Source organism: Papio anubis, chromosome 19, assembly GCF_008728515.1.
Source record: "Papio anubis isolate 15944 chromosome 19, Panubis1.0, whole genome shotgun sequence".
In the NCBI taxonomy this organism is placed as follows: domain Eukaryota; kingdom Metazoa; phylum Chordata; class Mammalia; order Primates; family Cercopithecidae; genus Papio; species Papio anubis.
In genome coordinates this window covers 46,390,118-46,404,194 of record NC_044994.1, presented here as the reverse complement: position 1 = coordinate 46,404,194, position 14,077 = coordinate 46,390,118, and the positions used below count along the sequence as shown (strand labels likewise).

The window sequence follows — 14,077 nt, the reverse complement described above, 5'->3', positions numbered from 1 at the left end:
CGATTCTCTTGCCTCAGCCTCCCAAGTAGCTGGGATTACAGGCGCACGCCACCACGCCCAACTAATTTTTGTATTTTAATAAAGGCGGGGTTTCACCATGTTGGCCAAGATGGTCTCTATCTCCAGACCTCGCGATCCGCCGGCCTCGGCCTCCCAAAGTGCTGGGATTACAGAAGTGAGCTACCGCGCCTGGCCACAAACGACTTCTATGTGAATATCTCCAGTACTGATCTCTCTCCTCAGAACTTACTTGATGAATTTTTAGATTCACATTTCTAAATTTCTTGTAGGAAGCCATAAATTAGTGTCTTTCAACTAAAGGACATTAAAAGAAGACTAGGGTCAGGTTTAGAGACAGACAAGTTCGTGTGTATGAGTTAATGTTTGCATATACTGCAAAGATAAACCAAATTAATTTTAGATTTTCGTTGCTTTATGTTAATCAACTTTTTCTATACGTTAAACTTGGTCCTCGTTTTTAGGTCATATGAGTACGGAAACCCAAGATAGCTTATCATCAGGCTGATAACATGTGCTTTACATTTTTCAATCTTCCAAACATTTCATAATACATTGTCTTGAATTTCAATAGCACACTTGTATAAATGTTCAACAACTTATAGAAAATATGCATTTCTAAAATTCAAATCAGTTTCCTTAATCGATTTGTCATTATGCTTTAAGATCATTCTTGGATGATGAGTTGGCTGACCGAAAAGAATCCCACACAGTTTCCTAAAGGCTTGTGACAGTAGGTTAGGCTGGACATTCAACATAAGGGAATATTTACCAAATAAAAGGCCATTGATTTTTGTATTAGACAAAGACATCTGGAAATTTCTAGATGGATTTAGGGATTCTGGTCACTCTAAGAAGAATATAGAGGTAAGCCACATCTGACTCATGGGCATATTCCAAGTTATCATTTCCCTTCCTACATCCTTACAAGGTTCCAGGAGAATCTGTCAATGGCTCTGAAGCCAGGCTCAGGAGGTGCATTGGTATTCCGCGAATGGGACACTTTGCTTCATTCCTTCAGTATAAGCTCCCCTGCAAGCTTTGTGCAGAGAGGCGGGAAAAGGGGCTATGATCCCCTTAAATGAATAGCCGAGTTAGTGAGTATATAAGATCTATTTTGCTTGTTATTCATTAATTGGGAAGCAAACATAGGTAAAATCACATAATGGTGGAGATTACCCCGTATGAAACAAACTGACCACAGTCACCATGACATCTCCAGCTGGTGACTAGCCTGACCAACCTTCCCGGCTCCGCGCGCCCAGTGGGGGCACGGGCCGGAAAAGCGCGGCAGAGGGCGTGGCCCCGAAGAGGCGGAGACAAGATGGCCGCCCAGAGCGCTTGGAGGACCTAAGAGGCGGTGGCCGGGGCCACGCCCCGGGCAGGAGGGCCGCTCTGTGCGCGCCCGCTCTATGATGCTTGCGCGCGTCCCCCGCGCGCCGCGCTGCGGGCGGGGCGGGTCTCCGGGATTCCAAGGGCTCGGTTACGGAAGAAGCGCAGCGCCGGCTGGGGAGGGGGCTGACGCACCCGGGGAGGCCGCCAGCTGCCCGGAGCAGGAGGAGGGGGAGAGCGCGGCGGGCGGCAGCGGCGCTGGCGGCGACTCCGCCATAGAGCAGGGGGGCCAGGGCAGGCCTGCCCTGTCCCCGTGAGCGGCGGCAGGGAAGGCGCCGGGGCGGTGGCCGTGGCCAGGCGGTGGAGCAGGCGGGCTGGGCGCGGCGTCTGTGGCCGTGGCCGGGGCCGGGGCCGTGGCCGGGGACGGGGACGGGGCTGGCTGGCTGCGGCTGTCTCCCCGAGGAGGTAGCAATGGCGGTGATGGCGGCGGCAGTGGCGGCGGCAGTGGTGGCGGCGAGCCCGGCGGGAGGCCTTCCCGCCGGGGGAGGGCCGGGGCCCAGGGGATCCCGGGCCACGGGAGGAGTGGGAAGGGGATGGACTGTCTGCCCCCGGATGGAAGAAGGAGGAAGTGATCCGAAAATCTGGGCTGAGTGCTGGCAAGAGCGATGTCTACTACTTCAGGTACCTCCCTGGGGGGGGGTGGCAGGGTCAGGGGTCAAGAGCGGGCCTGGACAGGGTATGCCAGGATGAGAGCTGGGGCCTGGGGGGTATGTGGTAAGGGACAAGCATGGTGGTGGAACGGTGAGTGGTGGGAAAGGAAGGGAGTGGAATGGAAGGACAAAGAGGGAAGGGAAGAATGGAGGAATGAAGGAATGGAATAATGGAAACCCTAGAAACCGGAATGTGGTGGAATATGCACATGTGGAAGAATTAGCTATCTCCAGTAACACGGTTTCGTTTACTTCATCCAAGAAAGTTTTGTATAAAGCAGCTATTTGGAATGCCTGAAGTTGTTTTGGAACTTCCTTGGTTTTGCAGAATATACTCTTTTGAAACTGACACACTGTACTAAGTTTTTAGATTCCTAGACCAAAATTTCCTCCCCAGGGAACATTTGTCACTATCTGGAGACATTTTCGGTTCTCACACCTGGGGAGGGTGTGATACTGGCATCTAGTGGGTAGAGGCCAGAGATGCTGCTACATATTCGATAATACGAAGAAGCTCCCACAACAAAAAATGATCTGGCCCAAAATGTCACCTGTACTGAGGTTGAGACATCCTGTTTTAAATGATTCAAGGTTTTTCACCTTAATGTGATCTTGCACTGCCGTGGTCATGCCACTCATGTCTTTAGTTTGTGTGACCCAGTAAGCTCAAGAAAGTGCCTATGGCAGTTGACATCCGTGGACTTAATACACATTTACTAAATTTTTTAATAAGCCATCCTATTGATAGAAGATAATATAAACTTGTATTCAGTAGTTTGGAGATTCGTGTTTGTGGAGTGATTGAAGCATTTTTCAGGGTATGTATATGTATATGGCTATTGGAGACAATTGTCATTTAGCTATTGTAATAATGTTATGAAGGATTTCCTGTCCTCTACAAGAAGTTCTGGGAAAATGTGTCTGTACACATACCATGCTTATGAACTGAAAATACTTTTAACTAGATTGAAAAGGTTAAAGAAATGTACATACACATGTATACACACATATGCACACACAAGAATGTGATCACTGCTTGTGCAGCATGTAAATACGAACACATTCCTGATGGTTGCTATATATGGATGAGTAGTTGTAGTGAGTTCACTTCACCTCAGCTAAAAAACAAAATAAGAGTGATGTTTCATTAGAACTTAGTTTTCCACTTGATCTGGACCCTCATCTTGAAACCTCATATGATAAAATGGAGGACTTATTTTAAATATATGAAGGTGATATTCGCCTGTGGTCCCAGTTACTCATGGGACTGGGGCTAGAGAATCTCTTGAGTCCCCGAGTTCAAGGCTGCAGTAACCTATGATTGTGCCTGGGCGATAGAGTGAAACCCCATCTCTTTAAAGAAAAACAAGAAAAAAGAAAAAGTGTGATAGTCTTGGTTTGTATTTCCTCGTCATTAAATATTTGATTTAATGGTAAGAAAGTTATTGTGAGCACTTTCACAGGTCCTCCCTCAGGGTGTGGGGCCAGGATTTGGTAGCTGGTGCTAAGAGAAAACCTTTGATGGCATCCTTGCCCTGGGACTGTGCCAGTGGCAGCTGTCATTCAATGGGACAATTTCTTCTGATTAAAAAAAAAGTTATTGTGGTTAAAAAAAGATTAGTCCTCTCAAGTTCATTAGTTTCATTTAGTGCTGTTCATAATTGTCCATTTTCTAGTATTCTTTCATTAACAGAGCATTCTGTTTTCTTTGTAAGCAGGCAGTCTTCATAACCTTCTGTGAACTATGTGCTGATGTCTTGTAGGCAATTATATTTGACAAAATTATTCTGTCTGTGATTGAACTCCTTGAGGAATAGATGACTAGTTTGTTCGCAGTAGAACATCTTAAACTTTGAATTTTACTCTTTATGGTAGTTCTCCTGGGATATGGTTTGTTTGGTTTGGGGATGATGTATTTTTTCAGACTAACTTTGGGTATTGCAAAGCTTTTTGTTTGTTGGTTTTTCTTGTAGTTGGAAAAGTTATTTCAAGAAGTCAAGATTGTTGTAGTACTCATTTGGATTTGTGGCCACTTAACATTTTCTTGAATGTGTTGTAAATTTTCTGATGTTAAATTTATTTTATTTTTTTTGAGATGGAGTCTTGCTCTATCGCCCAGGCTGGAGTGCAGTGGCGCGATCTTGGTTCATTGCAACCTCCACCTCTCGGGTTCAAGTGATTCTTCTGTGTCAGCCTCCCAAGTAGCTGGAACTACAGGTGCCTGCCACCATGCCCAGCTAATTTTTGTATTTTTAGTAGAGCCGGGGTTTCTCAGTATTGGTCAGGCTGGTGTTGAACTCCTGACTTTGTGATCCACCCACCTCAGCCTCCCAAAGTGCTGGGATTACAGGCGTGAGCCACCAGGCCTGGCCATTAAATTTTTAAATACAAACTTAATAAGTTTTTTTTTTCTCTTTATTTGAGACGTAGTCTTGCTCTGTCACCCAGGCTGGAGTGCAGTAGTATGATCTCAGCTCACTACAAGCTCTGCTTCCCAGGTTTGCCATTCTCCTGCCTCAGCCTTCTGAGTAGGTGGGCGCCCGCCACCACACCCGGCTAATTTTTTGTATTTTTTAGTAGAAACGGGGTTTCACCATGTTAGCCAGGATGGTCTCGATCTCCTGACCTCGTGATCTGCCCACCCGGGCCTCCCAAAGTGTTGGGATTACAGGCATGAGCCATCGAGCCCCCCCTCCCCCGATATGATCAATTTAAAACAAACTTTCTAAACAAATTCATCTTAAGGCAAGTCGCAAGCCAGTGTAGTGGTAGTTACTCTCTATGGTTTGCCTTTTACTTGTTTATGTAAAATGGAAAGGACACATTGAACAGATTTATGCCAAACCTGTTTCGTTCAGGGCCTAAAGGAGCATTGTCTGCTGTTTATTTACTGTCTACAGAGGTTCAGTTACTTTGCAGGATTGTTAACAACCAGTCTTGTTTTTCTTCTGAAAGGTTACATTCTGAACCAGTAAGGTATATGTATGTAGCATAATATGATGATTGTGATACAGTAGTTAATTTGACTTGTGACTGTAGCTTTCTGTGATGAATGATGGCGGTCACTTATTGTAAAGAAAGACATATTATTTTTCAGCTTACAGTGTCACTGCTTTACATATTAGTGTCCCCATGTATACTCCACCCTTTAGAAATTCCATTAGTTCACCGAACACCCACTATCTGCTAAAAGTGGTTTAAGAGTTAATTCTCCTGTTGGTAATGTGAACACCTGCACCCAGTTGTTCACACAGATTCTAATAATACTAACCCCTGAATTAGCCTGCCCCTGGGGAGATTAATTTAAACAAATCTGTGCCTGTTAATGTAGGGTGTGGCAGGCACTTATTAATTGGACTGAAATTAAGCTCATCGAGAAAGCCTCAAATTTTGGTAGTATGTTTTTTGGCTGCTTTTTTGAAACTGCCAAGTTCTAATAGGAAGGAGTGCCCCTAGTTGCCAGTTAAGCAATGTAATTATACCTTCTGTCAGGATTACTGATAGTGTTGTGGCAGTTCATATATTATCATACAGTGTGTTTGTTTAAAAGAATGTCGTTTGACTGGATCCATTGGTGTATTTTCTGAAAAAGTTTGTTGCCATCATTTGAAACCATTATTTGAACAGTAATTTTCTAGCTTGTCTTCTTGACTCCTGTCATTTCTAGTTGCTTGCATAACACTTGCTGATTGATATTTTTGAAATATTTTCTTCCTCACATAGTCTTTGTTTAGTAGCCCTCTCCTGCCCTTTTTAAAAAATCAAGTCTAGGCTGGGCGCCGTGGCTCATGCCTGTAATCCCAGCACTTTGGGAGGCTGAGGCGGGTGGATCACGAGGTCAGGAGATCGAGACCATTCTGGCTAACACGGTGAAACCCTGTCTCTACTAAAAATACAAAAAAAAAAATAGCCAGGCGTGGTGGTGGACGCCTGTAGTCTCAGCTGCTTGGGAGGCTGAGGCAGGAGATAGGCGTGTTGTCCCAGCTACCTGGGAGGTGGAGCTTGCAGGGAGCCGAGATCACGCCACTGCATTGTAGCCTGGGCAACAGAGCGAAACACAGTCTCAAAAATGTGTGTGTGTGTGTGTGTGTGTGTGTGTGCACCATTTGTTGCTAAAGACTAGTATGATGCTTCAAGAGCATGAATTCTCAATCACTGAGGTTCAACCATGGTCCTCCCCTCAACTTGGTTTGCCTTTAAAAACAAACAAACAAAAAACAAATGGACCCTCCATGTAGGCTCTGTAGAAAACTGACTGAGTGGACTCAGGTAAGGAATGTGACCATTGTCACAGTTCTTACATATTTGAATTAGTCTTCTTGGCTTTCAATAAAAAGCCTTTTCTGATATTGTCCTCTTTCTCATTATTCCTATGTAGTTAAACTTGATGTCCCTTGTATAACTTTCATATTCATTTACTTAGAACTTGTGGCTTTCTCACATAGCTGTTTTTCCCCTCGACACAATGCTGAACACACAGGTGCTAAATAAGGATTTATCAATTGATATTCCACCTAGCATTTTGTAAAACAAGCCTTAAAATGACTTCGTAGTTTTTGCTTTATTTCTGTTCCTGTGGTGGTGTCTTGGGATAAAATTGGTTGAGATATTTTATTATTAAGGCTACATATTTTGTAGTTTCTGGTTTTCATCATCAATGTGAGGGTACTGCAGAAAGCCTTTCTCTGGGATTTTGAATATTAGAGATACAGTGAAAATGGAAAATAGGATGCTCATAGTGCACAGACACAAGTGAGAAATTGGCATTTGAATTTCATTGACTGTGTAACATAGGGTAAAGTAGTGTAGGGTCTTCTGTGCCTTAATTCTATGTGTATTTGTGTTACAGCTCTCAGAATTTTGGCAGCTGTTATTATTTTACTAAATGCTTTACATGAATTGTCATATTGGTTTTTTTGTTTTTTTTTTTTTGAGACGAAGTCTCACTTTGCTGCCTAGGCTGGAGTGCAATGGCACAATGTCAGCTCACTGCAACCTCTGCCTCCTGGGTTCAAGGGATTCTCCTACCTCAGCCGCCTGAGTAGCTGGGATTACAGGTGCACACCACCACGCCCGGCTGATTTTGGTATTTTTAGTAGAGATGAGGTTTCACCATGTTGGTCAGGCTGGTCTTGAACCCCTGACCTTGTGATCCGCCCGCCTCAGCCTCCCGAAGTGCTAGGATTACAGGCGTGAGCCACCGCGCCTGGCCTATCATATTGGATTCTTATAACCCTATGAAACATAGGTACAATTATCTCCATTTTACAGATGGGGAGTTAGCAAAGGGAAGTAGCGTGCTTGGGGTTGTATAGCTGGTAAGTTCAAAGTTACAATCCTGAAGCGGGTGGTTTAACCTCAGAACTCCTAACCACCATGCTCTGTTGCACGGCATAGAGATCCCTACTTGTATTCTCAAATATTACAACACCCCATGTCTAATCTACTTTATTGGGCTTAGTGTGCCATTAAAATAATGTGATTATTTACTATTATGCTTGTATCCTGAAGATGTCAAAGGGTAAATTTTAAGTCCTATTTGATAGTGAAGCTATTGTACCAAAGGATAACCCTCCAGCTTTATATAATCCTGGAGGGGAAAAAAAAGTAATAAATCCGCATAATTAAAGCAGTATTGTTCTGGGTAATAAAAGTGATCAATTTGTTCAAAAATATTCTCTCTTTGATAAATGTTCAACCTAGGATTACCCTGTTATTTCTCAGATATTGAGGTTTGAGATACAGTTGAAATACATCCTACAGATCAATTTTTTAAAAATCTCTAGTTGGAGGAAGGAAAGAAATGCTTTATTTATTAAGAGCTTAATTGCATAATAGAAAGTTTGTCTTGCTTTTAGTCTTTTCTCTTGATGTTGTGTGATTGAAGCCTGCATCCAGAAATGAAAGACATAGGTGTGGTGGAGATTATGCTCTGATACATTTTCCTTAGCTGTACTATCACATCTTTTTGTGAGATGCCAAAGGAATTTTTGTCAGGGTGCAGCATTGCTGTCTGTCGTGCATCTGATTTTTAGAATCTGGCATGCAAAGTCTCACCTGCCCCAACACCCACAATACCTGTATTAGAGGAAATACATAGCTCAAAGGAACTGATGCATATACATTCTAAAAATACTGTCCAACAGAAATTGGTAGATTTTTTTTCACATTGCTTTTAAAAATGTTATTAATGAGATACACAGTCATTTTTTCATAATTTAGTTTTAATGGAATTTTAAAGGAAGTGATGCTTTTTTTGATTTTGTTTTTTAGATTCTATAGTGGGGCTCATAGACGTTCATAACTCTTTCACTCATGTTTAAAATCTTCTCAAGACTTGCATGATGAATTAGAAATAAACGATAAACTCTTCCTGGATTTAGTGTTTGGCTGGAATCTTAATGCCTCTTACAGCTTTTGCGTATTGATCTTTCATTGTTCTTTGCCATTTCCAGTGAGAAATGATGGGGAAAATTTTGTAATATGATGTTTTACTTAATTTTAATTTTAATTTTATCAGAATTTCTAAAAACTAAAACTTCCCAAGGAAGGAGAATAAAATTATGGAATAGAATGAAGTTTGAATAATATCTGCAGATTTCATGATTTTGTCCTGTCTTCTTTCTCAGTATAATACAAATTCAAACTCATTTTGAGAACTTGGTGTACATAAACTCTATGTGAATATAAATACTAAAACTGAAAATTAGATTTTAAAATTGAACACTAGGACTTCTAGGAATAATTGAGTGTTTTACAGATGTGAGGAAGAACATCATCCCCCTATTTTATTTTATTTTATTTTATTTTATTTTATTTTATTTTGAGATGGAGTTTTGCTCTTGTTGCCCAGACTGGAGTGCAGTGGTATGATCTCCACTCACTGCACCCTCTGCCTCCTGGATTCAAGTGATTCTCCTGCCTCAGCCTCCCAAATAGCTGGGATTACAGGCACATGCCATCATGCCTGGCTAATTTTATATTTTTTAGTAGATGGGATTTCACCATGTTGGCCAGGCTGGTCTTGAAGTCCTGAACTCAGGTGATCCGCCTGCCTTGGCCTCCCAAAATGCTAAGATTACAGGCGTGTGAATGCTGAGATTACAGGCATGAGACACCGCGCCTGGCCCATCATCCCCTTTTGAAGATTTGTTAAATGCTGTATCTTGGTATTCTTTTCTTTGTTATTTTTACAGTGGAAGAATGCATAGATAAGCAAGGATGAATGTCGCTAAAATTCTTTTTAATAGGCATTCATCTCTTTTAAAAAGCCTTTCCTAGAGTCCCCTAGCAGAAATGGGAAGCTCCTATGGCATTTGAGTATAATTCTGTTAACTCTTACCACATTTGCTTTAAGAAATAGCTGGCAAGTCTTTGTTGCCCATGAGATTCTGAACCTCCTCAAGGTCAGGAGCTGCGTCTGATTCATTTTTGAATCTTCAGTATCCAGCACAGTCCCAGGTATAATATGAAACATTTTTGATAAATCCTTGTTAAATGAAGCAAATAGTAAATACATTTCTCTATTAATCAAAAAACTTACGGTTAATCTGGCTGTGTACATAGGCCTGCCTACCCTTATAGGGGCTGTTTTATGTCCCCTGCAATTACCAGCATCCTGCCTTGCACTAAGTCAGATATGCAAATATTGAGTAGCTGAAGTAAATGTAATTTTTTTCCTCAAACTTGTATATGTGTAGTGTTGATGTATATATATTACCTATAGGCTTTTAGATCTAAAATGATTTATAGGACTTTTGATTTCATTTTTAATATTAAAATTCTTTTATATTTTGCTTGAAAAAAATCTACAAGGGCTAGGCATGGTGGCTCATGCCTGTAATTCCAGCACTTTGGGAGGCTGAGGTGGGTGGATCACCTGAGGTCAGGAGTTCGAGACCAGCCTGACCAACATGGTGAAACTCCATCTCTACTAAGAAATACAAGAAAAATTAGCCGGGCGTGGTAGCTGGTGCCTGTAATCCCAGCTATTCAGGAGGCTGAGGCAGGAGAGTCGCTTGAACCTGGGAGGTGGAGTTTGCAGTGAGCTGAGATCTCGCCATTGCACTCCAAACTGGGCAACAAGAGCAAAACTCCGTCTCAAGAAAATAAAAAATAAAAATAAATAAAAAAGAAAAGTAAATAAAAAAAAAAAGAAAAAGGCGGGGTGCGGTGGCTCACGCCTGTAATCTCAGCACTTTGGGAGGCCGAGGCAGGCAGATCACGAGGTCAGGAGATCGAGACCAGCCTGACCAACATGATGAAACCGCTTCTCTACTAAAAATACAAAAATTAGCTGGGCGTGATGGCATGCACGTGTAATCCCAGCTATTTGGGAGGCTGAGGCAGGAGAATCGCTTGAACCAGGGAGTTGGAGATTGCAGCTAGCTGAGATCGTGCCACTGTACTCCAGCCTGGCAGCAGAAGGAGACTCCATCTCAAAAAAAAAAAAAGAAAAAAACATATCTTCAGAAATTGCTTTTGTATCATCTTGGAAGGCTATGTTTCTATCTAATTTTAACTAATTTATTTTTTCTTTTGCTATAAATGTGAAGCATTTGTTACAGTATCTTGAAAGTAGAGTGGTCTGTATTAAAAAAGAAGAGAAAAATGAAGTAAAAGTGGATATACAAAAAACATGTTGCAACTTTTTAGTACCAGATTCCTGAGTCACATAAACTTACCCTGTCAAGTTACCATAACAGTTTCCAAATGCTTTCTTTACACTTGCGGACTTAAGTATTCGAGGACCAGTATGTGTGCGCACAGACCACACTTCGGTTGTCCTGGTTTAGAATAAACAATGGGAACTTTTGAGTCAAAAGATCTGGGCTTGTATCTTGCTTTACTGTGTTAATCTTGGATGGATAAGTTTTTGTAAGCCTTTGTTTCCTCAACTATAAATCTAGTGTAAGAATTCTGCCTCGTGGAGGCCAGGCACGGTGGCTCATGCCTGTAATCTCAGCACTTTGGGAGGCCGAGGTGGGCGGATCACGAGGTCAGGAGATCGAGACCATCCTGGCTAACACAGTGAAACCCCATCTCTACTAAAAATTACAAAAAATTAGCTGGGCATGGTGGCGGGCGCCTGTAGTCCCAGCTACTCGGGAGGCTGAGGCAGGAGAATGGTGTGAACCTGGGAGGTGGAGCTTGCAGTGAGCCGAGATTGCGCCACTGCACTCCAGCCTGGGTGACAGAGCTAGACTCTGTCTCAAAAAAATAAAATAAAATAAAATAAAATAAATAAATGAATAAAAGAATTCTACCTCGTGGAATTTTTTTGTGATTAAATGTGGTTGCCATGTATAGGTGGTTAGTGCATCAGTAAAGTGTTAGCTCCTTTCTCTTCTTTTAATTAGCCAACAGAAATAGAAGCGCATGCTTTGTATTTATGTGAAGGTTTACTGTCTTTTGTTGTATTTTGAATGTGATTAGGGCAGACCTTAGGTTATGAAGGTTCCCCAGAGTTTAAAAAAAATATTATCTATGGGTCAGGTATGGTGGCACATACCTTTAATCCCAGCAGGAGGATCGCTTGAGGACAGGAGTTTCAGACCAGCCTGGCTAACATAGTGAGACTCTTGTCCCTACAAAATTTTTTTTTAAATTAGCTGGGCATGTTGGCCTGAGCCTATACTCCCAGCTACTCTGGAGACTTAGGTGGGAGGATTCCTTCAGTGGAAGAGTTCAAGGCTGTAGTGAACCACAGTTGCTCCACTGCACTCCAGCCTGGGCGACAGAATGAGACCCTGTCTCAAAAAAAAAAAAAAAGATATATATATATATACACACACACACACACACACACATATATATAATATGTATGGGTTATAAAAGTAACCCATGCTCAGTGGGAAAGTTGGGAAAATATAGAAAAGGATAGCGAAGTAATGACAGTCATTATTATAGTCCCAAAGAGAACTACTGTTTTATCAGGCAATGTTTGTTGTTGAAAGAAAGAAAGAGAGAAAGAGAGAGAAGAAGAGAAGAGAAAAGAGAACCACTGTTAATTTTGACATAGTAGCTTCCAGTCTGGTTTTTGGGCATATTTGTTTAAGTAAATACTAATATGTGTGTATGTATATATGTAAGATATATGTATAAGGATATATATGTGTATACACACACACACATATACCTACATACACACACTTTTAATTATGGAAAAGTTCAGACATAGGCAAAAATAGATGGAAAAGTATAATGAATCCCTATATAGTCATCCAGTTTTAACAGTTACCAACTCCTGGCCAGTCTTGTTTTATCTGTATTCACCCCATTCTCCCCAGTTATATTTTGAAATAATTCCCAAACATACTTAATTTCTGAAAGTGTTGTAGCAGTGTCCAGTCCCCAATTCAACCAAAATAACCAGTGTTTTTCTTTTTTTCCTTTCTCAGAAAGCAAATGCCTTAAGGATGAGACTAGGTAGAATTCTACATATGGTTCATTTTTCACATTTTAGTGGCACACCCTGGTTTTTAATTTTTTAACAAACTGATACCGAACAGTGGTCCCCACCTTTTTTGGCACCAGGGACCAGTTTTATGGAAGATGGTTTTTCCATGGATCCCGAATGGTTTTGGGATGAAACTGATCCACCTCTGATAATCAGGCATTAGTTAGATTCTCATAAGGAGCATGCAACCTAGATCCCTCACATGCACAGTTCACCATAGGTTCATTCTCCTATGAGAATCTAAAGCTGCCACTGATCTGACAGGAGGCAGAGCTCATGCTATAATGCTCGTCTCCTGCTGTGCCTCCTGGTTCTTAACGGACCATGGTCAGTGTCCAGGGCTAGGGCTTAGGGATCCCTGAAATAGAGATAATACTATTAGCTATAGTAATTTACTGTAGTAAATTTTTTCCTTATTCATACTTTAAAAATAATTCTCCCCACCCCCACCCCCTGCCGCCGCCCCCCGTAATCCTTCCCACTCAACCCCACTGCCAAGGAATTTTTTTAAATTTTTGTTTTGAGACAGGGTCTTGCTCTGTTGCCCAGGCTGGAGTGCAGTGTTGTGACCATTGCTCACTGCAGTGTCGACCTCCCAGGGTCAAGCAATCCTTTCACCTTAGCCTCCTGAGTAGCTGGGACTACAGGCACGTGCCACCATGCTCGGCTCATTTTAGTGTTTTTTGTAGAGGCTGAGTTTCGCCTTTTTTGCCCAGGCTTGTCTTGAACTCCTGGCTTAAGTGATCTGCCCACCTCGGCCTCCCAAAGTACTGGGATTATAGGTTTGAGCCACTTTGCCTGACCAGCAAATTCTTTAATGCTCAAATTTACTTGCCCAGAGTCTTGATTTTTTAAAAGCTTTCCTATTTTGGGGGCAAATCTTCAGCTAGCATACTTAATGTTTAAACAAAATAGAGAAATTTTCTTACATACATACAAAAGTAGTGGGAACTACCCAGCTTAAACAGTTTGTCAACACATGGTCAATCTTATTTCATCCCTATCCCAATTTACTACTCCTGACCCAACCTTCATTATTTGAAGCAAATCAGACATCGAATAAGTTCATTCATAAGTAAGTATTCAGTATGCTATTTGAGAAGATTTAACTTGTGAAAATTTTCTAGCAATGCAGAACTCTGTGTTTCAAAGCTAGAATGAGGCCAACAGGCAGTTCATGACTATTTGCCTAACGTAGGCAATAATTACTATATGGGTTCGGAGGAAAGAAAATTCCTATTACTGGGTTCTGTGAAGGCTTTATGGAAGAGGTAGTATATAAGGTGGATTGGTATTTCTGGGCTCTTGGAGACTGGGCATAGCATCATGCATTATGGACCAAGTAAAAGACATGGTTCTTGCAAAAAACTGTGGAAGCCATTTAGACTATTCAGAATAGAGTGATTAAACCAATATGGCTAGAGCAAAGGTCACTAGGTAAGAGTGGAAAGTAGGGTTGAAAGGTTAAGAGGAGGCCATAGGACCAACATAGAGAAATCCCGTCTCTACTAAAAATACAAAAAATTAGCTGGGCATGGTGGCGGGCTCCTGTAATCCC

General features: G+C 41.8%; 1 protein-coding gene and 1 non-coding gene across 2 annotated transcripts in view; both read left to right on the top strand.

Annotated features, from left to right (window-relative positions):
• Window positions 1-1,282: 1,282 nt before the first annotated feature.
• MBD2 (methyl-CpG binding domain protein 2) overlaps window positions 1,283-14,077 on the top strand; it is a 70,872-nt gene continuing 58,077 nt past the window's right edge. Inside the window, 4 exon segments of the mRNA XM_003914392.5 lie at window positions 1,283-1,644; window positions 1,647-1,785; window positions 1,787-1,875; window positions 1,878-2,031. Coding sequence (XP_003914441.2) covers window positions 1,431-1,644; window positions 1,647-1,785; window positions 1,787-1,875; window positions 1,878-2,031 — 596 coding nt within the window. The 5' untranslated portion in view covers window positions 1,283-1,430.
• Window positions 3,509-3,637, top strand: LOC116271534. The gene has a single exon (XR_004180161.1). It is a non-coding gene; the product is annotated as a small nucleolar RNA SNORA30/SNORA37 family (small nucleolar RNA).